The sequence below is a fragment of the Bufo gargarizans genome, chromosome 3 (assembly GCF_014858855.1).
Source record: "Bufo gargarizans isolate SCDJY-AF-19 chromosome 3, ASM1485885v1, whole genome shotgun sequence".
Taxonomy (NCBI): Eukaryota; Metazoa; Chordata; class Amphibia; order Anura; family Bufonidae; genus Bufo; species Bufo gargarizans.
The window spans coordinates 574713750-574737913 of NC_058082.1; the positions used below are offsets into that span (position 1 = coordinate 574713750).

The 24164-nt window shown below is 43.1% G+C and overlaps 1 protein-coding gene across 1 annotated transcript in view; it reads right to left on the bottom strand.

The window, feature by feature from the left end:
• Positions 1-24164, bottom strand: part of TMPRSS15 (transmembrane serine protease 15) — a 508008-nt gene that overhangs the window by 456074 nt on the left and 27770 nt on the right. Inside the window, exons 2-4 of the mRNA XM_044285898.1 lie at positions 17973-17990; positions 11620-11747; positions 7463-7530 (exon numbers count right to left, since the gene is read on the bottom strand). Of these exons, the coding sequence (XP_044141833.1) occupies positions 7463-7530; positions 11620-11747; positions 17973-17990 (214 nt within the window). The remainder of the gene's footprint in view (positions 1-7462; positions 7531-11619; positions 11748-17972; positions 17991-24164) is intronic.

Consider the following 24164-nt stretch of genomic DNA (forward strand, 5'->3'; position numbering starts at 1 on the left):
GCTGCTCGCCTGTCTGCGCTACAGCGTAACTTCGGCCTTCCCGCTCACCGCCTCATATGCGACGTGCCCACCAGGTGGAACTCCACCTTGCACATGCTGGACAGACTGTGCGAGCAGCAGCAGGCCATAGTGGAGTTTCAGCTGCAGCACGCACGGGTCAGTCGCACTACAGAACAGCACCACTTCACCACCAATGACTGGGCCTCCATGCGAGACCTGTGTGCCCTGTTGCGCTGTTTCGAGTACTCCACCAACATGGCCAGTGGCGATGACACCGTTATCAGCGTTACAATACCACTTCTATGTCTCCTTGAGAAAACACTTAGGGCGATGATGGAACAGGAGGTGGCCCAGGAGGAGGAGGAGGAGGATGAGGAAGAGGGGTCATTTTTAGCACTTTCAGGCCAGTCTCTTCGAAGTGACTCAGAGGGAGGTTTTTTGCAACAGCAGAGGCCAGGTACAAATGTGGCCAGCCAGGGCCCACTACTGGAGGACGAGGAGGACGAGGATGAGGAGGAGGTGGAGGAGGATGAGGATGAAGCATGGTCACAGCGGGGTGGCACCCAACGCAGCTCGGGTCCATCACTGGTGCGTGGCTGGGGGGAAAGGCAGGACGATGACGATACGCCTCCCACAGAGGACAGCTTGTCCTTATCCCTGGGCAGCCTGGCACACATGAGCGACTACATGCTGCAGTGCCTGCGCAACGACAGCAGAGTTGCCCACATTTTAACCTGTGCGGACTACTGGGTTGCCACCCTGCTGGATCCACGCTACAAAGACAATGTGCCCACCTTACTTCCTGCACTGGAGCGTGATAGGAAGATGCGCGAGTACAAGCGCACGTTGGTAGACGCGCTACTGAGAGCATTCCCAAATGTCACAGGGGAACAAGTGGAAGCCCAAGGCCAAGGCAGAGGAGGAGCAAGAGGTCGCCAAGGCAGCTGTGTCACGGCCAGCTCCTCTGAGGGCAGGGTTAGCATGGCAGAGATGTGGAAAACTTTTGTCAACACGCCACAGCTAACTGCACCACCACCTGATACGCAACGTGTTAGCAGGAGGCAACATTTCACTAACATGGTGGAACAGTACGTGTGCACACCCCTCCACGTACTGACTGATGGTTCGGCCCCATTCAACTTCTGGGTCTCTAAATTGTCCACGTGGCCAGAGCTAGCCTTTTATGCCTTGGAGGTGCTGGCCTGCCCGGCAGCCAGCGTTTTGTCTGAACGTGTATTCAGCACGGCAGGGGGCGTCATTACAGACAAACGCAGCCGCCTGTCTACAGCCAATGTGGACAAGCTGACGTTCATAAAAATGAACCAGGCATGGATCCCACAGGACCTGTCCGTCCCTTGTCCAGATTAGACATTAACTACCTCCCCATAACCATATATTATTGGACTCCAGGGCACTTCCTCATTCAATCCTATTTTTATTTTCATTTTACCATTATATTGCGATGCTACCCAAAGTTGAATGAACCTCTCCTCTGCCTGTGTGCTAGGCCTAAATATATGCCAATGGACTGTTGCAGTGGTGGCTGACATGAAGCCTGATTCTCTGCTATGACATGCAGACTAATTCTCTGCTGACATGAAGCCAGATTGTCTGTTACGGGACCTTTCTCCTCTGCCTGGGTTCTGGGCCTAAATTTATGAAAATTGACTCTTACAGTGGTGGGTGACGTGAAGCCTGATTCTCTGCTATGATATGAAGACTGATTCTCTGCTGTCATGAAGCCAGATTGTCTGTTACGGGACCTCTCTGCTCTGCCTGTGTGCTAGGCCTAAATATATGCCAATGGACTGTTGCAGTGGTGGGTGACGTGAAGCCTGATTCTCTGCTATGATATGAAGACTGATTCTCTGCTGACATGAAGCCAGATTGTCTGTTACGGGACCTCCCTCCTCTGCCTGGGTGCTGGGCCTAAATATATGCCAATGGACTGTTGCAGTGGTGGCTGACGTGAAGCCTCATTCTCTGCTATGACATGCAGACTAATTCTCTGCTGACATGAAGACAGATTCTCTGTTACGGGACCTCCCTCCTCTGCCTGGGTGCTGGGCCTAAATATATGCCAATGGACTGTTGCAGTGGTGGCTGACGTGAAGCCTCATTCTCTGCTATGACATGCAGACTAATTCTCTGCTGACATGAAGACAGATTCTCTGTTACGGGACCTCCCTCCTCTGCCTGGGTGCTGGGCCTAAATATATGCCAATGGACTGTTGCAGTGGTGGCTGACGTGAAGCCTCATTCTCTGCTATGACATGCAGACTGATTCTCTGCTGTCATGAAGCCAGATTGTCTGTTACGGGACCTCTCTGCTCTGCCTGTGTGCTAGGCCTAAATATATGCCAATGGACTGTTGCAGTGGTGGGTGACGTGAAGCCTGATTCTCTGCTATGATATGAAGACTGATTCTCTGCTGACATGAAGCCAGATTGTCTGTTACGGGACCTTTCTCCTCTGCCTGGGTTCTGGGCCTAAATTTATGAAAATTGACTCTTACAGTGGTGGGTGACGTGAAGCCTGATTCTCTGCTATGATATGAAGACTGATTCTCTGCTGACATGAAGCCAGATTGTCTGTTACGGGACCTTTCTCCTCTGCCTGGGTTCTGGGCCTAAATTTATGAAAATTGACTCTTACAGTGGTGGGTGACGTGAAGCCTGATTCTCTGCTATGATATGAAGACTGATTCTCTGCTGACATGAAGCCAGATTCTCTGTTACGGGACCTCCCTCCTCTGCCTGGGTGCTGGGCCTAAATATATGCCAATGGACTGTTGCAGTGGTGGCTGACGTGAAGCCTCATTCTCTGCTATGACATGCAGACTAATTCTCTGCTGACATGAAGACAGATTCTCTGTTACGGGACCTCCCTCCTCTGCCTGGGTGCTGGGCCTAAATATATGCCAATGGACTGTTGCAGTGGTGGCTGACGTGAAGCCTCATTCTCTGCTATGACATGCAGACTAATTCTCTGCTGACATGAAGACAGATTCTCTGTTACGGGACCTCCCTCCTCTGCCTGGGTGCTGGGCCTAAATATATGCCAATGGACTGTTGCAGTGGTGGCTGACGTGAAGCCTCATTCTCTGCTATGACATGCAGACTGATTCTCTGCTGTCATGAAGCCAGATTGTCTGTTACGGGACCTCTCTGCTCTGCCTGTGTGCTAGGCCTAAATATATGCCAATGGACTGTTGCAGTGGTGGGTGACGTGAAGCCTGATTCTCTGCTATGATATGAAGACTGATTCTCTGCTGACATGAAGCCAGATTGTCTGTTACGGGACCTTTCTCCTCTGCCTGGGTTCTGGGCCTAAATTTATGAAAATTGACTCTTACAGTGGTGGGTGACGTGAAGCCTGATTCTCTGCTATGATATGAAGACTGATTCTCTGCTGACATGAAGCCAGATTGTCTGTTACGGGACCTTTCTCCTCTGCCTGGGTTCTGGGCCTAAATTTATGAAAATTGACTCTTACAGTGGTGGGTGACGTGAAGCCTGATTCTCTGCTATGATATGAAGACTGATTCTCTGCTGACATGAAGCCAGATTGTCTGTTACGGGACCTTTCTCCTCTGCCTGGGTTCTGGGCCTAAATTTAAGAAAATTGACTCTTACAGTGGTGGGTGACGTGAAGCCTGATTCTCTGCTATGATATGAAGACTGATTCTCTGCTGACATGAAGCCAGATTCTCTGTTACGGGACCTCCCTCCTCTGCCTGGGTGCTGGGCCTAAATATATGCCAATGGACTGTTGCAGTGGTGGCTGACGTGAAGCCTCATTCTCTGCTATGACATGCAGACTGATTCTCTGCTGACATGAAGCCAGATTCTCTGTTACGGGACCTCTCTCCTCTGCCTGTGTGTGTGCTGGGCCTAAATATATGCCAATGGACTGTTGCAGTGGTGGCTGACGTGAAGCCTCATTCTCTGCTATGACATGCAGACTAATTCTCTGCTGACATGAAGACAGATTCTCTGTTACGGGACCTCCCTCCTCTGCCTGGGTGCTGGGCCTAAATATATGCCAATGGACTGTTGCAGTGGTGGCTGACGTGAAGCCTCATTCTCTGCTATGACATGCAGACTAATTCTCTGCTGACATGAAGACAGATTCTCTGTTACGGGACCTCCCTCCTCTGCCTGGGTGCTGGGCCTAAATATATGCCAATGGACTGTTGCAGTGGTGGCTGACGTGAAGCCTCATTCTCTGCTATGACATGCAGACTGATTCTCTGCTGACATGAAGCCAGATTCTCTGTTACGGGACCTCTCTCCTCTGCCTGTGTGTGTGCTGGGCCTAAATATATGCCAATGGACTGTTGCAGTGGTGGCTGACGTGAAGCCTCATTCTCTGCTATGACATGCAGACTAATTCTCTGCTGACATGAAGACAGATTCTCTGTTACGGGACCTCCCTCCTCTGCCTGGGTGCTGGGCCTAAATATATGCCAATGGACTGTTGCAGTGGTGGCTGACGTGAAGCCTCATTCTCTGCTATGACATGCAGACTAATTCTCTGCTGACATGAAGACAGATTCTCTGTTACGGGACCTCCCTCCTCTGCCTGGGTGCTGGGCCTAAATATATGCCAATGGACTGTTGCAGTGGTGGCTGACGTGAAGCCTCATTCTCTGCTATGACATGCAGACTGATTCTCTGCTGACATGAAGCCAGATTCTCTGTTACGGGACCTCTCTCCTCTGCCTGTGTGTGTGCTGGGCCTAAATATATGCCAATGGACTGTTGCAGTGGTGGCTGACGTGAAGCCTCATTCTCTGCTATGACATGCAGACTGATTCTCTGTTGACATGAAGCCAGATTCTCTGTTACGGGACCTCTCTCCTCTGCCTGTGTGTGTGCTGGGCCTAAATATATGCCAATGGACTGTTGCAGTGGTGGCTGACGTGAAGCCTCATTCTCTGCTATGACATGCAGACTAATTCTCTGCTGACATGAAGACAGATTCTCTGTTACGGGACCTCCCTCCTCTGCCTGGGTGCTGGGCCTAAATATATGCCAATGGACTGTTGCAGTGGTGGCTGACGTGAAGCCTCATTCTCTGCTATGACATGCAGACTAATTCTCTGCTGACATGAAGACAGATTCTCTGTTACGGGACCTCTCTCCTCTGCCTGGGTGCCGGGGCCTAAATATCTGAGAATGGACTGTTCCAGTGGTGGGTGACGGGAAGCCAGATTCTCTGCTATGGAACCTCTCTCCAATTGATTTTGGTTAATTTTTATTTATTTAATTTTTATTTTAATTCATTTCCCTATCCACATTTGTTTGCAGGGGATTTACCTACATGTTGCTGCCTTTTGCAGCCCTCTAGCTCTTTCCTGGGCTGTTTTACAGCCTTTTTAGTGCCGAAAAGTTCGGGTCCCCATTGACTTCAATGGGGTTCGGGTTCGGGACGAAGTTCGGATCGGGTTCGGATCCCGAACCCGAACATTTCCGGGATGTTCGGCCGAACTTCTCGAACCCGAACATCCAGGTGTTCGCTCAACTCTACTTTTCAGTAATCATCTCATTATTATCACAGGCAGGATTACAATGACAGATATCATCTAAATATAAATAACACCTGATCCACTATTCACCATAGGTGATTTTGCAGCTTATCTACTCCCTCCTGACCTCTGCACAGGTCACAGAGGTCAGCTTCCTGTCCATTGTGTCTATGGCCCATGGTGGTTGCTCTAAAGCAGGGGTGCACAACGTTTCCTGGTTGGGGGCCACATTGCCAGACTGAACCAATGAAGAGGGCCGAAATTAAAATTTAAAGGTGTATTAACAACTGAAATATTGTACTTATGGCAGATTTAACACACATATTCTAACATTAATGTCTAGTTACACTTCCAGGACTCCCATCTAATGGGAGAAATACATGAAAAATGCATGTGAGCAGCCACAAGACATAGGCATACATGTCTGTTACCAGATGGTTGGGGGCCGCACAGAATGGTATCAAGGGCTGCATGCGGCCCCCGGGCCGCAGGTTGTGCACCCCTGCTCTAAAGCATGCCTCTGAATGCTGTTAACAACAGCTCAGGCAAAATGGCTGCCTCCATAATCATGTTCAGGAAATAGAATAAAAAATATATATATACGATCCCCCCAAAAAAAACTGGTTAGAAAAAAAACGATATGTGTCTCTATCTGGCTTTAACTGGTTTTAATTGTTCCGAATTTTGTCTGTCACTGTATCTGTTCAGTGCTGTTTTCTGTTTGTTCGGTAGCATTTTTTTTTTTGTGTGTTTTTTAAGTGTTTTCTAAGAATGCCCTCAATATCTAACACACCATTCCCAAAGAAACTCCTCACACCTCACAAGTAGATCTCAAGACCCTTCCAAACTGGAACAGTGGATCTCCGCCTCTTTTATGTTGACTACTCCTGATCAATATTGTTGTTGTTTTTTTTCGTGTTTACCCCTTTCACACCATGAATTTCAAATGTTTTTACATGTGTTTTTAGTCACTTTTTTATAATAAAACCATGGCCAGCCCCTCCACACTGTTTTTAGGGTCAGGCAGTAGCAAAGCAGTGAGGGAAGGGCTGGCCACACAAAGGAGTTGAGCTTGGGTGCAACAAGAGCTATGGTGATGCCCTCGCTGTTTTAAAGGCCTAATGTGCATATTAAGAACCATTTTCATAGCTCAGATCTTCAAAAGAATAACAGCGTTTTAATCAGGTGAACCACAGTTACGTGTATATCCAAATAGTTGGATATAGAGGCTAATGATGGATTCCTTTTAAAGGTATAGTCCAGGGTTAGAAAACCATGGCTGTTTTCTTTCAAATACAACACCACCCCTGTTCATGGGTTGCATCTGGTATTGCAGCTCGGCTCCATTGGCGGCAATGGGGCAGGTGCGCAATACCAGACACAACCCATGGACAGGGGTGGTGCTGTTTTTTTTTTAAAAAGCAGCCAGTTTTTTTTCTGGATAACCCCTTTTGAGGGTAGGTTCACACAGAAAGTGAAAAACCTATAAAAGGACTATTAGGCATAATGTCTATGGAAATGACAGTTTTTCACAAAATGTACTTCTAATATTTTCAGCAGTGTAATATTACCCTAAAATAATGTCATAGCATAGGACTCTTCCCAGCGGACACTTGAATACTCATCTGCATTATGCATACAGGGCATGAGTGACTAATATTTTATTTTCTCACTTATTCTAACAATGTGATCTCTCTCTCTCCCTCTCTCCATCTTTCTCTCTCTTTTCCCAAATTGATTAAACAGAAAATTCGGGTTGTTAGAATCAGAACATTTTGGCAAATTTGGGTTGAATTTTAAAAATTTTCGATCAATTCGCTCATCTCTTGCGATGATAGAAGTTTATCGCCACTAGAGATGAATATTATAGACACTTTACAATTGGAAAATATGGTGTATGGTGCAGTTCTCTATAATCTTCTATACCCTTACCTGAATTCCAAAATTTCTGATGTTCTGTATTCCAAGTACAGTTGACTGACTTGAAAAATTTCATTTAACTGTATAAAAAAAAAGTGATAATGTAAATTGTATATAAAAAAAAAATAGCATATAATTCCAAAGTAACTCTACAACAAAATACATATTTCTGATATATTTTTCATCGGCTATTAATTTGTGTTACTCATTTACTTTTAAAAAGTCTTGACCAAATTATTTTTGGATGAAAAGCTGACAATGTGATAAGAAATTGTAAATTTTCATGATGCTGCCACGTTGCTTTTCCACTCTTCTGCTGTTGGCACAGTCTCAATCTAGCTTTGAGAAGACAGAATGATTGCTAGGGATAACAGCCATAAAAATGCCATTCTGTTTTACAGATGTTCCCCCACCCCCCAAAAAAAAGAAAAAAACACAAAAAAAAACCCTTTCCACAAATTTCATTAAGGACTCCAACTTATCGCAATACAAAGTCAATACATTATTGTGACATCCTAGAAAACACCCATTTGTGGGTGGGGTTTGCATTAGCCCCACCCATTTTTAGCCCAGGACACCGCAAATTTGTCTGGTCTATCTCTGAAAATCAGGGACAGTCCTGGCAAATTTGGGACAGTTGGCAGGTATGGTGTGACTCCGTATTACAGAGTGGTGTATTTTGGAGAACGTCACAATATAGCATTGTTCTAATGAAAGAACCCAGCAGAATGAAACCCTCTGTATGTCTCTATATAAAAGTATACAGTATGGCCCCATAGACTTCAATGGGTGTTTCAACTCAGAACTTGAACTTTGTTATATGTGTAAGATGCTTTAACCTGTACTTAGCTAACGTGTACTCACCCAGCTTTGTAGGAAAATATTAGATTCTAGGGATCCACTATACAGGTAAAGATGGCCGATGGGCTGCTTCTTATCACCTGCCACCATCTGTTTACCCATAGCCATATATGTCACTGTCATTTTGATATTACTAATGCCATATTGGTGTATAGCAGCTCTAAAGGGGTTGGATACAGTTCTAGGAGGTCCCAATTTTAATTCCATATACAAACATACCCTTAGGTGGTCATTAATCAAAGGCCAGCATTTTGCACTGATGGTTGAAATCTCCTGCGCTGTCGAAGGATGCTCTTAATTTATGCCTCATCATAAATTAGGAACATCCTAAGGCAACCCATGCTCTCCCTAGCTGGAGTACATTTCAATCGTCATTTATGCCTCCGCTAAACCTCAGTCTCTTCCATTTCCAACTAGCAAGCATGTAGAAATGTTGCATGCGCCTTAATTTAGGTGCATGGGTGTTCAAACCGCAGTTTTATGACTTTTCTACGTCAGTTTCTGGCATGGGAGGTCATAATAAATGATTGCCTTAGTGTCTAGTTAGGTCATAACTAAATTCATGTTTTACCTTTCCGCCCAGGATAATGTGTTATTAATGATATAAAATGCTGACTTCATTATGGCAGATAACACAAAATAATATCTGGAATATTGGCACAATTATTATTTACATAATTACTCACGAGTTTCAGAATGCTTCTAAGGTTCAAAGTATAATTGCTTTGATAACACCATTTTTTTTCTGTATAATTTTGCATACTCATCTTAATCGAGATGACTTTGTTTGGTAGAAGTTATAGGAACAACTTTATCTGTCCTAGGGCGAGCTACAGCATAGAGCTTAAAGGCAGCTGGTAAATTACCGTATTGCCATTTACTAGCATGGGATGGCATTATGATGATAATTGGCCTATGGGATTACCTTAGACCACAGAGAGTTTCCCCACCTTGGTGTCCAGGATAGTGGCTTATATAATAGCCACCATTCATATAATTTCCAAGGTGCATCTCTTCCAGTATTGTGCCTGCCCTGAAAGTGGTCAGCACATGGCACGGACGCAAGACATCAGTGAAGCACTGGTCACTTTCAGTACAAGACGCAAAGTGCCATGTTGGAAATGGTATGGAAGACAGCAACTGTTTGAACAGCTTTTTATTGCTCTATATTTTGTATTAAAGGGAATCTGTCACCTGCTTTTACCATTTAAAGCTGGCACCATTGCTATGTTGACTAAAGTACCTTATTTCCAGCAGTCTTCTTTTTACTTTATTTTGTTTTGTAGTTTTGATATAAAAGCGCTTTTTATGTTATGCTAATGAGGCTCCAAGGTGCCCAGAGGGGCGTTTTTTTCACTCTCCGGTGCCCAGTGACGCCCCCCTGCAGTGCCAAAGAACGCCTCCTGATCCTCAAATAACCTCCCACAGCCCAGCAAACGGTTCCGTCCCCTCCCCACGTCATAGTCTACCTCCTAGAAATGCCCCGTCCTTCTTCCTGTCGGCGGCCAGAAAACTCGCGCAGGTGCAGTACCGCCTGCAGCCTGCGCGATCATCAACGTCCTGAGGGCAACAGCGCTCAGGTTACATCACTGGGTTCGGCGCATGCCCAGTGAGACTTTTGAGGCTGTTGCCCTCAGGAGGTTGATGATCGCGCAGGCCGCCGACAGGAAGAAGGACGGGGCATTTCTATAAGGTAGACTATGATGTGGGGAGGGGGCGGAACCGTTTGCCGGGCTGTGGGAGGTTATTTGATGATCAGGAGGCGTCACTGGGCACTGCAGGGGGCGTCACTGGGCAACGGAGAGTGAAAAAAACGCCCCTATGGGCACCTTGGAGCCTCATTAGCATAACATTAAAAACGCTTTTATATCAAAACTACAAAACGAAATAAAGTAAAAAGAAGACTGCTGGAAATAAGGTACTTTAGTCAACATAGCGATGGTGCCAGCTTAAAATGGTGAAAGCAGGTGACAGATTCCCTTTAAAGATGAGCAAATCGATTCTATCAATTCAGAATTTGTCCTGAATTTCTTTTAAATTTGGATGAATCAGAGAGCGATAACACTCTACTGGAAAGCAGATATGCAAGCCAGTTGAAGAAGAAAAGCACATTTGCATGTCTTTGGATTTCTGGAAAATATATTCAAATCTGCTATTTTACCAAAATGTAAAGAACACTAAACCTGTCTGATGCCAGCAGATGTAAGATATGCTAATTTGCATACATGTTTCCGAGAAGCGAAGAGCAGCATTAGCTGGACTACAATACTCCTCATTCATACTAGGTGGTGTCCTTAATGAGAAAGAACACCCCCAAGACCACTCAGCTAACCAGGGCAATTTTCTCTTGAGACACTCGGTACTCTTGTCCTTTTGGAAGCAAAACTGATTTGTGTGTCTCTTTCAGACAAGCATAATACTGGGATACTCAGCAGTCTTGTCCTTTTGGAAGGAGAGCTGGCTTGTACATCTATTTTCCAGTGGAGTATTATGTCTCATCTTCTAGGGCTTATTTTTTTTAGATCTTTGGGTGCTATATACCAAATTTCTGGCCAACACGAGCGTATTTGATTTGGATAGAATTGATTCACATCTAAATTTAATTTGTTGAAAAATTTTAGTCTGTGATGAAACAAATTTCAAAAGATTTGCTTGTCTCTACTCTGTATAGAATCAGTTATAAGGAGTTATAAGGAGAGCCCAACAGACTATTATTAATGGCATACTATAGCTAAGTGCAAATCGGTTTAACATGCATTAAAAGGGTTTTCAGAAATAGGCATTTATTATGTAGAGGAAGGTAATACAAGCCACTTACTAATGTATTGTGAGTGTCCATATTGCTTCCTTCGGTGGCTGGATTTATTTTTCTATCACATTATACGCTGCTTGTTTCCATGGTTACGACCACTCTGCAATCCATCAGTGGTGGCCGTGCTTGCACACTATAGGAAAAAGCACCAGCCTATGTGCGCTCCCACAGTCCTGGCCACCAGAAGAGGGTGATGCTTTTTCCCACAGTGTGCAAGCACGACCACCACTAATGGATTCCAAGGTGGTCATAACCATGAAAATGAGCAGTGTATAATATGATGGAAAAATTAATGAAGCCAGCCAGCAAAGAAAGAAATATAGACACTCACAATACATTACTAAGTGCCTTGTATTCACTTTCTCTACATAATAAATACCACTTGCTGAAGTAGGACCACCCCTTTAAGTAGCTGACTAATTACAAAATAATACTGCTATTGTATAATACAAGTAAACTACAAACCAGAACTATGCGTATTAAACATGATATTTACCATTCTTTGCACATCAAAGGCGAGAATTTTAAAGTCAGCAGAGCCCTGGTCTTGCAAACTGGATGTGTATGTTGCTCCTGACACAATTTTGAAGGATCCCCATGCAGTGCTATTGGTTTCAGTGACACCTGGGGAAAAAAAAATTAAACAGAAAAAAAGGTTGTTCAACTATGTTTAATGTTTCAAGCAAAATATTCATGTTAAAAGTATATAAATTCATTTTTTCAAAGGCAAACCTAATAAATAGAAGAAACGCACATTTTCTTACAACTAAGGCTTTTAGATGTTAGGGTTATAATTTCCTTTCAATGTGGCAGAAAAGAATCTAAGACGTCCATAAATACCAGGTTGTGTATGCAGTACATGCAGCATGACAACACTTATGAATTCTGTGTATGGACTCAGCATGTTGTAGGTTTCAATGAAGAAAGTAGATACTATTTAAAGACGAGGCTTTTAGCTTCTTTCCTCAGTAGTTACATACTAATCCATTATGAAAAGACCCTTTAATTCTTTATTTATATCTTTTTTCTTCATGTATTTTTCTGTTTTGCTGCATTTTACTATAAGTATATTATTAAACATGGATGCATTTGCTTCTATTAAAATTTCACACTTCTTTTTAAGAATTTCTTTTTATTCCAGCCTGGAAAGCAGTAGAAATATAGAGATTAAATCAGTTTTATAATAAAGTCACATTGACTTTAAATGACAAAAAGGGGAATGTGTGTAAAGAGGCTCAGACTTAAAAGGCTAACAAACATAATTGTTAAAGCTTAGCCAGTTTCAAAACAACATGATTTCATGATATTGCGTCATGAGATGTCTGTTGTATTTATGTCTATATGGCCACCCAGTGGTTTAGTTGCAACATCTCAAAAACTTTTCCCCTGTTGCAATGTCTTTCAATGGTTTCATGAGCATTTGGAGTCCTTAACCAAATCATAGCTAAGTTAAGGATGGACATTCTCTGTTACAGTGCTAACCATTGTACCTACCAGGCACAATCTTTAACAGTCTACAGAATGCTGCCGTAGTTCAAGTTTAAAACAACAAATGTACTTGAAGGTAAATTTCTCACAAAAGTTAGTATGTAACAACTACAAGGTTATCCTACCTAAAACAATGATGGCTTTCATAAAAAGATTGTTAAGGAATGCTAAAAAATAGTAACATTCACAAAAATGTTTACATTTAGAACATTCCCAAATGAACAGATTTTTGCTAAAATGGGCACAACACAGTAAGTAACCCCATAACCCCCCTTCCCCATATATAGATGAAAATGAAACCCTAAGGAATGTTAATATATCTTTATATAAAACAAATGTAATTAAAAAATTGTTGTTATATCTATAACGTCTTACTTAATAATACAGCTTATGGCAATTTTTTTGGGTTTGTGAATCTTTCTAATAGTTTCCCAAATACTAGAGGCAAATCCTGAAGCTTCTGGCTTTTAATGCATATCTGTAACAGGACCTCCACATACCATGTGCCATTTATAATACTGGTGTCTCCTTATGTGGCAGAGAAGCCTTTGAGCCCCCAGAGGCACTTGGGTCATGGTGTCACTGCCACCACTTCACCTCCTATAGCTACACACTCCTGCTTTAACGTATATTAACGGATATTAATGTGATAAATGCATATTCAGATGTACACGGTTGCATTTAAAAAAGAACACTCACTGAAAATAATTGCACTAACACAAGAGATGCAAACATATATATATACAGGTGAAACTCAAAAAATTTGAATATTGTGCAAAGTTCATTTTTTTCAGTAATGCAACTTAAAAGGTGAAACTAACATATGAGACTCATTACATGCAAAGCGAGATATTTCAAGCCTTTATTTGTTATGATTTGGATGATTATGGCTTATAGCTTATGAAACCCCAAAGTCTCAATTTTGAGGTATCCTTTGCTCAGGGGGTATGGATTAATTAGCTGACTAGAGTGTGATACTTTGAGCCTAGAATATTGAACCTTTTCACAAAATTCTATTTTTAAGCTGCATTAATGCAATTCCTTTTAATTTGCATTATTGAAATAAATGGACTTTTGAACGATATTCTAATTTTTCGAGTTTCACCTGTAGACTAAGCCCTCGCTCTGATATAATAAAATCTAAGATTCTTAGCCAATATATTTTGATCAAAACACATCTGTGCCCGCCTAACAGCGACAAGGTAATCTCAGTCAGGCAAGACCTACTCTAAAATAGTATTTCTATGTCAGTGGGCATCTACATTCAGAAGTTTTTTGTAATTAGGTGTCCAATATTTTGAGAGATTTGTGTGAGATAAATGACAAAAGTTTTGGGATTTGCAGAAATTAGAATAATTTGGGGAATTTGTAATAAATTCAGTTTGTGAAGAAGTCCAAGAAAGTTTTGTTTTGTAGATGGGCTTTGTAGAGCACTGCAGGGCTTTTTGGTCCTCCAATGACTCTAAGGTCTAAGTGCACAGACCCCTCCCCAATCAATAGCACCTTCTCAAATGTTTCAATGCCTAATTACAAAATAATTAAAACCAGAGCCTTACTTCAACCATATACGGTACAATAAAAAATAAAAAAAAATAAAAACACTATCTGCTCAGTTGGCTAAAGTGTAGAGCAGCATGCATTTTTATTTATTTTTGACATCTGACTGCATGGCACTGTCATACATTACAGAAAACCTGCTTCATGATGTTTCCAATGGAGTTCATTTGTGGAGCCTGTACAAGAAATAGATAAATTGCCTCGCAGAATCCTTGAACTGCCTTATTAAAGAGCTAACTGTCAGAGACAAAATGTGAGAGTGATATGCTACAAGTTCAAGACTTCCTTTCATAACAGTTTAAACTGCAGGATATTGGTTTCGGGACAATGAGAAAGTAACCATGAATCTCACAGAAAAATGACTGATAATCGTTAAGACTGTATTGCTAGCAAAGAAAAAAAAAATTCCATTCCAAACTTTCCTTGATGCCCCTTACTCGGTGATTGAATTGCTTGTAGACCTTTATTACATATTTATAGCAGAAGAGGTATTTAGTTGGGATACTTAAATGTCAATGGGAATGTCAATAATAAGATACAATGTACAAAAGAAAAAACAAAAGCCTAAAAAAGCAACACACTGAGAGAGCTCAGACATATGTTATCCTTGAATGCCTGGATTGTTTGAATTGCTTTGCCACTATATTTACAATGCTTATAAATGTTAGGTTCTTAGGGAACATTTTGATCAAATTGTGCAAGTTCAACTACAATGACAAGATCTCTACAGCTTTGGCCTACCAAATTATCTCTGGGTAGGTAGGATCCCCGAAACATAGAGAAACTAAAGCAGATGAGCCCTTTTTGTTTTCCTCCATCACAGTACAATTTGGCTCCAAATTTCTTTTCTAGTTTTGTAGGTCAGTTAGTTTGAAACGATCATAGCCCTGGTACAATATCAGACAAAGGGCCTGGAGTGCCAATCGGTACACATAATCAGTGAAGACCCAAAAGGGATCCCTACAATTCCTGTCCTTGGTCACATGTTGCAGCTGGGCCTCTAGATTTTGCACACTTTTAGGTTGCTGAAGCTGGCATCCCAGCTGGTCCCAAAAATGTTTGGCAATAAATCTGGCAATCTGTCAGGCCAAGGAAGTGTTATAATCTGGTGAAGACATTCCTGGAAAGCACTTGCTGTGTGTGAATGAGCATTATCCTGCTGAAAATGCCAGTTAGAAGCCCTGCCATGAGAGACAACACATGTAGCCGCAGGATGTCCTACACATATAGCTGAGCTGTTAGTGTAACTCATATCACTACTAGGTATGACCGACTGTCATATGAAATTGTCCCCCAGATTATCACACCAGCAGTTGGAGCAGTGTATCACTCCACAGGAAAGTCAATATTGAAGTGATCAATTCTCGAATCCAAATGTCATTGGATAATAAACAGAACCTGGGGGGCGGAGCTTGCGCCGGATGGAGATGGACGCATAGCTCTCTGCTCTGCAAGGAGATTTGTCCCTAACGCTAGCTATATTCAGCTCACTGAGGCAAGAATGGTAAAAATCGGGAACTCTAGGCAAGGTGACCCCCCTGCTCCCTCCAAAAACCAGATCTCTGGTGGAGATATGGAGAAATTTCTCAAGAAAGCTGCCACGACGATCGCTGCTAGAGAACCCAAGATGGCGCTGACGCCGCAGCCCAAAGCTCCGAAGCGCGCTTCTGCACAATCAGAAGGAGAAAGCGACTCAGAAGACATTCAAGCCAGCTCCGAATTACCGATTACAAGGAAATACCTTGACCGTGCTCTCAATAGAGTGATGAAGCCGATCCTTGCAGAATTGTCAGCTTGCAGACATGAGGTGAGGCATATCAGGGAGCGGATGGAGACCCTGGAATTGCATCAAGCAGCGATTATAAATCATCAAACTGCGGTGTCGGCCTCTTTTCGTCGCTGTGCTACATACTTGAATGATCTCCACAGCGCACTAGAAGACCAGGAAAACAGGGGGCGCCAAAATAACCTGAGATTTAGACATATCAGCTACCATTATCACAATATGCGGATCACTACTGGGCCCTGATTTCCCACAAGATATCATCATAGAACGGGCGCACAGAGCTCTGAGACCCAAGCCCAAACCGACTGAACCGCCCAGGGACATTATATGTAAGTTCCTCAACTTCCAAGTAAAAGCTGCCATTTTAGAAGCTGCGCGCAACCACCCTGACTTGGCATATGAAGACTCCAAGCTTGATATTTACCAGGACTTAGCTCCTTCAACTTTGAAGAAACGCAGGACCCTCAAGCCCCTGACAGACTGGCTCCGGTCCAATAAAGTTCGCTATCGCTGGTCCTATCCCTTTGGTCTCGCCTTCTCATATGTGGGCAAGAGAGTCAACATATCATCATTTACGGATCTCACAGCCACCTTTGAGCTACTGAATGTTCATCCGATGCCGATTGAAAATTGGGAACTTTTCCAAGATCTAAGCGACCTGCCAGATATCCCTAAGGTGGTCCCCTTTGAAGTGCAGCGTACCCAAAGTCTTCACGTTCCAAGAAAAGAGGCCTTCATCTCACCCCAAGAAGTCTCTCTCAAGAACAGTAGATGGACATGTGCCTTTTCTCTTACCTGTATAGGTTAAGTCGTTATTTAGAAGCTATGTCCTACTAACTGTCCCAAAACTAAGGTCTCATAATCTATATAATTTTATGTGGTCCTAAACTTGTTTATTAATAGGTTTCACCCATTCTTGCCTTTATATAGCCCTCTCTTGGGCGTTATACGTTCTCCCCATCCGTCAATAGACCAATCATCCCCACATGCTTACGACATATTTCAGTATGTTTGTTCTTCCATTTTTTGTTGGTTTAACTTGTTTTTTTTCACCTCATCCCTTTTCCAAGGTATCCGTCTCTCTCTCTAGTACGGTGTGAGTCCCTCCACCTTATAACTCCTATATTACACCGATCGGCGGATCTTCATAAAGTTACTGCACTCTCTTGGGGGAAGCCACACTAGCTACAAGGTAATACCACACATATTACACTCAATGGCTGACCTGTTTGTAGCTTCTTACAATGTTAAAGGTTTTCACTCCCCTTCAAAACGGAGCCAAATCTTTTCCATTTTAAGGAAAGTTGGAGCTGGAGTGGTATTCCTCCAAGAGACGAACTTCCGCTTCAACCACTATCCTGACGTGCGGTTCTCCCACTATTCCAATTGGTACCACTGTGGGGGTAGCTCCTCAGCTTCCAGTGGGGTCAGCATAGGGTTCCAAAGGAGAATCCACTTTAAATTTGCCATTCAAATTTTAGACCCAGATGGAAAATTTATCCTAATTAAAGGCACCATAGGACCGCAAACCTACACTTTTATTAATTTATATGCCCCCAACTCTAATCAATCCCGCTGGTTTTCTAACATCTTCCCTATCATAGAATCCTTCAAGGAAGGCATAGTAATTCTAGGGGGTGACTTAAACATGGCACTACTTCCACAACTAGATATTTCATCACATAAATCATCCCATTCTGGCAAATCTCTAAAAGCTATCAGGAATACCTTCTGGAACCTACATTTGATAGATGTATGGCGATCTCACCACCCTAATATTCTAGATTTTACGTTTTACTCCCCAATACATGGTACCTATCACAGAATAGACTACCTGTTTATTTCTAAAGAACACTTACATCTTTGTCGGGAGTCATCTATTGGCTCTATACATATTTCAGACCATTCCCCCATTTTTATATCAGTTTTGGCCCCTAATGAAACTCCCTCATGCTTTAACTGGCGTCTAAATGAATCCCTCTTGGGATATCAGGAATCTGTAGAGTTGATTTCCAAGCACATCATAGAGTACTTTTCTCTGAATAAAAGCCCTGAACTAGCGGTGAACACTCTATGGGATGCACATAAACCTGTAATCAGGGGACAATTCATTAGCATTGGCACACACCAAAAGAGAGTGAGAGAAAGAGAAATGGATGAAGCTCTAAAAAATATACAGAGAATTGAATCCCACCACAAAAAAAAAAAAAAACTCTGACCCCCAACTACAAGAGCTATCGGAATTTAGGGCAAACTTAGGTCCCTCCTACTATCTAAAGCAGGCCAAATTTTATATGAGCTCTCAGCATAAATTTTTTGCACATGGTGACAAGGCCACCAAATTTGTAATGAATAGGATCAAAGGGAGGAGATCTGCAAACTACGTTCATCAATTATCCTCACATGACGGGAATCCTATCTTCTCTGTTAGTCAGATCGCTGCCCAATTCCGCTCCTTTACAATGACCTCTATAATCTTCCCTCAAATGTAGCCACAGAAACACATACTCTCACCATATTAACCTTTTTAGAGGCGTCCAATCTCCCTACCATTTCTCCAAACAGAAATGAACCTTGGAAGCCCCCTTCACTTTAAATGAACTTAGGAAAGCAATGCACCAAATGCCATCGGGAAAGAGCCCAGGCCCTGACGGCCTTCCGATATCTTATTACAAAACTTTCCATGAACTCCTTCTCCCTCATCTCCTAGAAGTTTGTAATCAGACACTTCTGGGAATCCCTCTTTCAAGAGATATGACTGCGGCCCACATCACCCTTATACCTAAAGAAGGGAAGGATGCCAAACAATGCTCCAATTATAGGCCCATATCCCTCCTGAACATAGACCTCAAACTCCTGGCCAAAATGCTAGCTAACAGACTAGCTACCCTCCTCCCTCAACTTGTTCATGGAGATCAGGTCGGCTTTATCTGCAACAGGGAAGGCAAGGACAACACCACTAGGGTAATTAACACTTTATGTCATGCCAAGCGGACATCTTCTCCCTTGCTCTTACTCAGCACGGATGCTGAGAAAGCATTCGATAGGGTGAACTGGTTATACTTAAAGCACGCATCTGTTGAGGTTCGGCCTCCCTGACCCCTTTGTTCAAGCAACTTTTTCCATGTATGAACAAGCAACGGCCTCTGTCCTAGTGAATGGCAACTTATCCTCCTCATTTTCCATTAGAAACGGGACCCGCCAGGGCTGCCCCCTATCACCCCTCCTATTTATTTTAGCACTCGAGCCACTCCTTTCGACCATGAGATTGGACCAGGAGATTGTAGGTCTATGTTTGGGAGGCAGGGAACAGAAAATAGCTGCTTTCGCAGACGACGTCCTTATAATGACGGTTAACCCGAAGGTCTCTTTACCTCGCATCCAGTCCCATCTTAAAGCATATAGCATCATATCAGACTTCAAAATTAATGCTAATAAATCGCTAGTTCTTTGCTTGGGCATCCCTCGGGCAACCAAATGTCAATTAATGATAGATTCCCCTTTTAATTGGTCCTCCCCCTCTATCACATACTTAAGGGTCAAGATTAGCTCCGAAATAACTGAACTATTTTCCCTCAATTACACCCCTTTAAAAGATTCACTCTTTGAAGCTATTGATAATCTGGCCCGATCCAACCCAACATTGTCTTGGTTTAGTCGCAAAAACCTTCTCTCTTCCTTAATACTCCCCCGGCTCACCTACTTGCAACAAGTCCTCCCCATCCCTGTCCCCAAACACTATTATGACACAATTATACAAAAGTTCAGATCCTTCATCTGGAGTGGAAGGAAAGCGAGACTTTCATTTGCTCTCCTCACCAAACCTAGACACGCAGGGGGAATAGGTCTACCAAATCCCGATCTATACGGGAAAGCCATTCTTCTCTCCCGTGCAATAGCATGGTTACGCCCTCTCCCATCTTCATCTGCGGTACAGATAGAACTGGACATTCTGAACAGCCCAGCCAGAGCACTTCTTTTAGGACACAAGATGATCCTCCCTGGCCCTCTGTCTCATTACCCTATTGTCAAAGCCACGCTTGAAGCATGGAAGTGGTTATCTTCCTCACACTGTTCCATCCCATTTCCTTCTCCCATATTATCGGTAAAAGATGTCCTAAATACGGCCCCCTCTACCCTAAGAGGTTCAACTTCCCAAGGACTGATGTCCTCCTCAACCCCTATAACCTCACTAGCTCTCCCTACTGGAGATTGGATGGACTTAGAAGCTACAAATGCTCTGCTTAACCCTCACCCGCGAGATTTTCTCTCTGTCGCTTACCTCAGAGCTTACCTAAAACAACACATTAAAATAGGGGACCTCTTGCGCCCTCTGGTCTGGTTTGAAGCTCTGATATCCTTACATTCAGCACCCAGAAAACTCATTTCACAGATTTATAGTAAACTGCGGCTGCCACCACTGTTAGCTAAACCGTCCTTTGTGAAACAATGGGAACTGGACCTGAACATTAGCGTTCTATATGAATCCCTACCTAAACTCCTGGAATCTCCCCATGGAGCCTCCTGCTGTGTCCGAATTCAGGAAAACTGCTATAAAATCCTCACCAGATGGTAAAATACGCCAGATAAGACCTCAAGATACACTGAGTCTGCTTCGGACATTTGCTGGAGGTGCCTTGGGGAGAGAGGAACATTTCTTCACATCTGGTGGACATGCCCTCTTATCTATAAGTGGTGGAGTGAGGTCTTTTCAGTAGCTAATAAAGTATGCGGCACTTTGATACAACCATCTCCGCAAATTGCCCTCCTATCCCTCTCCCAAGAAAAGGAATATGTGAAACCACCCTTTATTTTCACACAAATGCTGTTGGCGGCTCGCCTTCTACTCCCTAAATTTTGGCTACAACCTTTAGTCCCAACTCTAGAACAATGGACCCAAAAAATAGATCAGATCCATAGGTTCGAGGAATTATCCTCTTTGGAAACACGCACACATGTGACATTCCTCAAAAAATGGTCCCTTTGGTCCAAATACAGATCCCCCAAATCTTAGTGAACTCTAACGATGCCTAAGTAGACTGAAACTACTACATGTAGCTACCTGGTTCTGCCTCATAACACAATGTGCACCCCACCCGGAGGACCTCCTTAACTCACGCTGTATACTCAAATTCCGCTGCACCAGGTGATGCCGCCATCCTCCTGCTCTCAGCTCCGCCTGTACCTCATCTATTTATGTCTCTCTCAAGTCTGTTAGTGATTGAATCTCTTGCTAACTTATACATTTTGCAATATTCTTGTATCTGTGATGTACCTACTCTGTACTTAAAATCACTTTTGCGTGGCCTGCGAGCCTATACCTTGGTATCCTGTTACCTCCTGTTTATACTTTGAAACTTATAATAAAAATATAGATAAAAATAAACAGAACCTGGATTTGTTGGTAAAGAAGATACGGTTCCAGACCGAAGCAGTCTAGGTTTCTAATTGTGAACACCACTGCAAACAAAGTTTACAGTGGCTGGCTGTCAATGGCAGGACACATACAGTAGGCACCGTGACACCAAATTTTATTTTGCTAAGCACCTGGAAATGGAACAGAAACAGGGGTGTGTAATGAAGGTGCCACGTATGTCTGGATGTTAGACAGCAAAACTGTGGGACCTGATCAATCTTGTCAGCAGACCAAACAATCCTCTCTGATGGTGGTCTGTCTGGGCCATTCGGAGCTCATTCACCATGTGTGAATATCTTCACGGAACCAGTGTTCCCAACACCTCTTAACAGCTAGGTCAGAATAGCCTAGATTGCGGGTAATTTATCAAAATGATCATTCTGCTTCTTTCAGTTCAGTGACGCGCCTTCTCTCAAAGTCTGTCTTCTAGTACATTGTAGAGACAGGTCTAGGAGTCAATGATTTCCCACCAAGAGGTACACTAACCAAAGGTAGCTTCTGAGAGCTTGTTTTTATAGCAGCAGGGGAATCACTTTTATGCAGTCTTGTGACAACATCCAGTATATAATCAGACCTATAATTATTTAAATAACATGAAAGTTTGCTAAAAAGCACCTAAAGGACTTGCAGACTGTGAGAAACAAGATTCTCTAGTTTGACTAAACCAAGATTAAAACTTTTTGGCCTCAATTCTAATTGTCATATTTGGAGGAAACCAGGAACTGCCCAATATACCATCCCTACAGTGAAGCACAGTGGTGGCCAAGGAAACTGGTCAGGGTTGAGGGAAATTAGAATTAAGCAAAGTACAGAGATATTCTTAGTGAATGATTCAGAGTGTTCTGGACCTCAGACTGGGTAAAAGTTTCACCTTCCAATGAGACAGTGACCCTAAGCACACAACCAAGGCAACCTGACAGATTTTAAGATGAGCTATAGAGAAGAAGAATGGCAGAAAATCGCAAAATTTAAAGTCCACAATCAGGTGTTTATTTCCTGCCATCCATAGTGTCTGGCAGAAGAAAAAACCCTTGATCTTGATTTAGAGTACTTTTTTTTTATTTCCACTATGCATGTGCCAAAACATGACGTGCACAGTACAAATCAGATGGTTGGCCTTTTCTACAACCAGGGCTCTGAGGAAGGGATGAATTAAATGGACTAACCAGGAATTGTTCATATGGTGCTGCCAGTTTCTTTTTCTACTTAGAATCCTCTTTAAAAGATATCTTTGTGATTCAAGACACTATGTTAATGGTGTGATGTGGGGTTGTGGTCTCTAAAATTGGTCAGGGTGTATGTCTGTAAAAATTGTTGGCCAGATCGTACAGAATTCAAACGAACTTTGGAGCGAATGAACTTCGGATCTTGGATCTGAAGCTCGAGTCGCTCATCCCTAATTACTACATAAATGTGTTAGAGATGATTGGGGCATATGTAAACGGATGTCATAGTGCATTACCTAAAACCCATTCTGTGCACTGGAATCTCCCTTATGCAACTAGTGAAAAGTGCTAAATGATAGTGTGTGTGTGTATGCTGTCTATACTGTATGTTGTGTGTGTGTGTGTGTATGCTATATACTGTGTTTGTGTGTCCCAGACTCTCCCTCTGAGTGTTAGTGGCCCCACATCTACTCCTGGTTGTCTGTATGGCAGAATCCTTGGATTGAGCTCTTAGTTGTGGACTAAGGAATGGAGCAGCAGACAGAGCGACCCTAAGGAGGTGAATAACCACTGGACACCAGATACATGACTCATTCCTTTCCATAAACCCTTAATCCCTTCACTAAAAAACACAAAAGATAATAATACACATAGTGCATGCCCCAGAAATTTGCAGCAAAGTCTGAATGTTATATGTTGGATTTTAATATGGAGCTTTTCCCAAACCTGACCACAGATTTTAAGCAAATATACTAGATCTTAAGCATAAGACTGCAACAGATGAATTGTGCATTTGGTCTGGATCCTCTGACACGGACACCGGGAGTCTACAACACAGGTAGTGTGTATGTGTGCATGCATGTAGGGGAGGAAGGGAAATTTACTTTTCGCCTCAGGCGGCAGAAAGGCCAGGTGGATAGATTGTTGGCTTCCACATACCTGCCTTTTGGCATATAGCCTTTGTGTGGTTGTCCAAGACGCATCCAGCCATGCTCTTAATGCTGTTTCCAATCCATTTTGATGGGCTTTCCATCAATTTCTAACCTTTTTTTGTGAACCAGACATCCTCTTCTCTTCCGAGCAGGAGGTGCCTGGGGTTCTCCCATTGACTTCCATTATGCTCGGGTTTCTCGGTAGAGCACTCGAGCATACTGATGTGTTCGGCCAGAGCACCCGAGCACTATGGTGCTTGATCAACACTATACTAAACACATTTACTATTGAAAGTAATTCCTTCTTCATAGATTGTGCAAAAAGACCAGAACTGGCACTATAGATGAAGAATTTGTAATGATCCAGGTACTATAAAAGTAAAAATCTCCAGAGTAAAATCCAGCCCCAGAGTGCAAAGGGCACCATGAGGGGTGCAAAAGGCGTCTGTTACATATAAAGACATCTTATAAATGACACATGGTAGGTAGGAGCCCTGGTATATTTTTCACACTGGAGCCCAAATAAATCAGTTTTAAGGTGGAGGTTACTTAAGCTTTGTATAAGGACTCTGTCTTGGATGTTCCCCCGACAGGTGGCAGGAGATCGGTGAGACTGGCAACACGTGGTTTGATCTGACATATTTTCTGTTTGGATCAAATGACGTCTGTGTTGTTTCTGGTGCTTGCCACACCTTC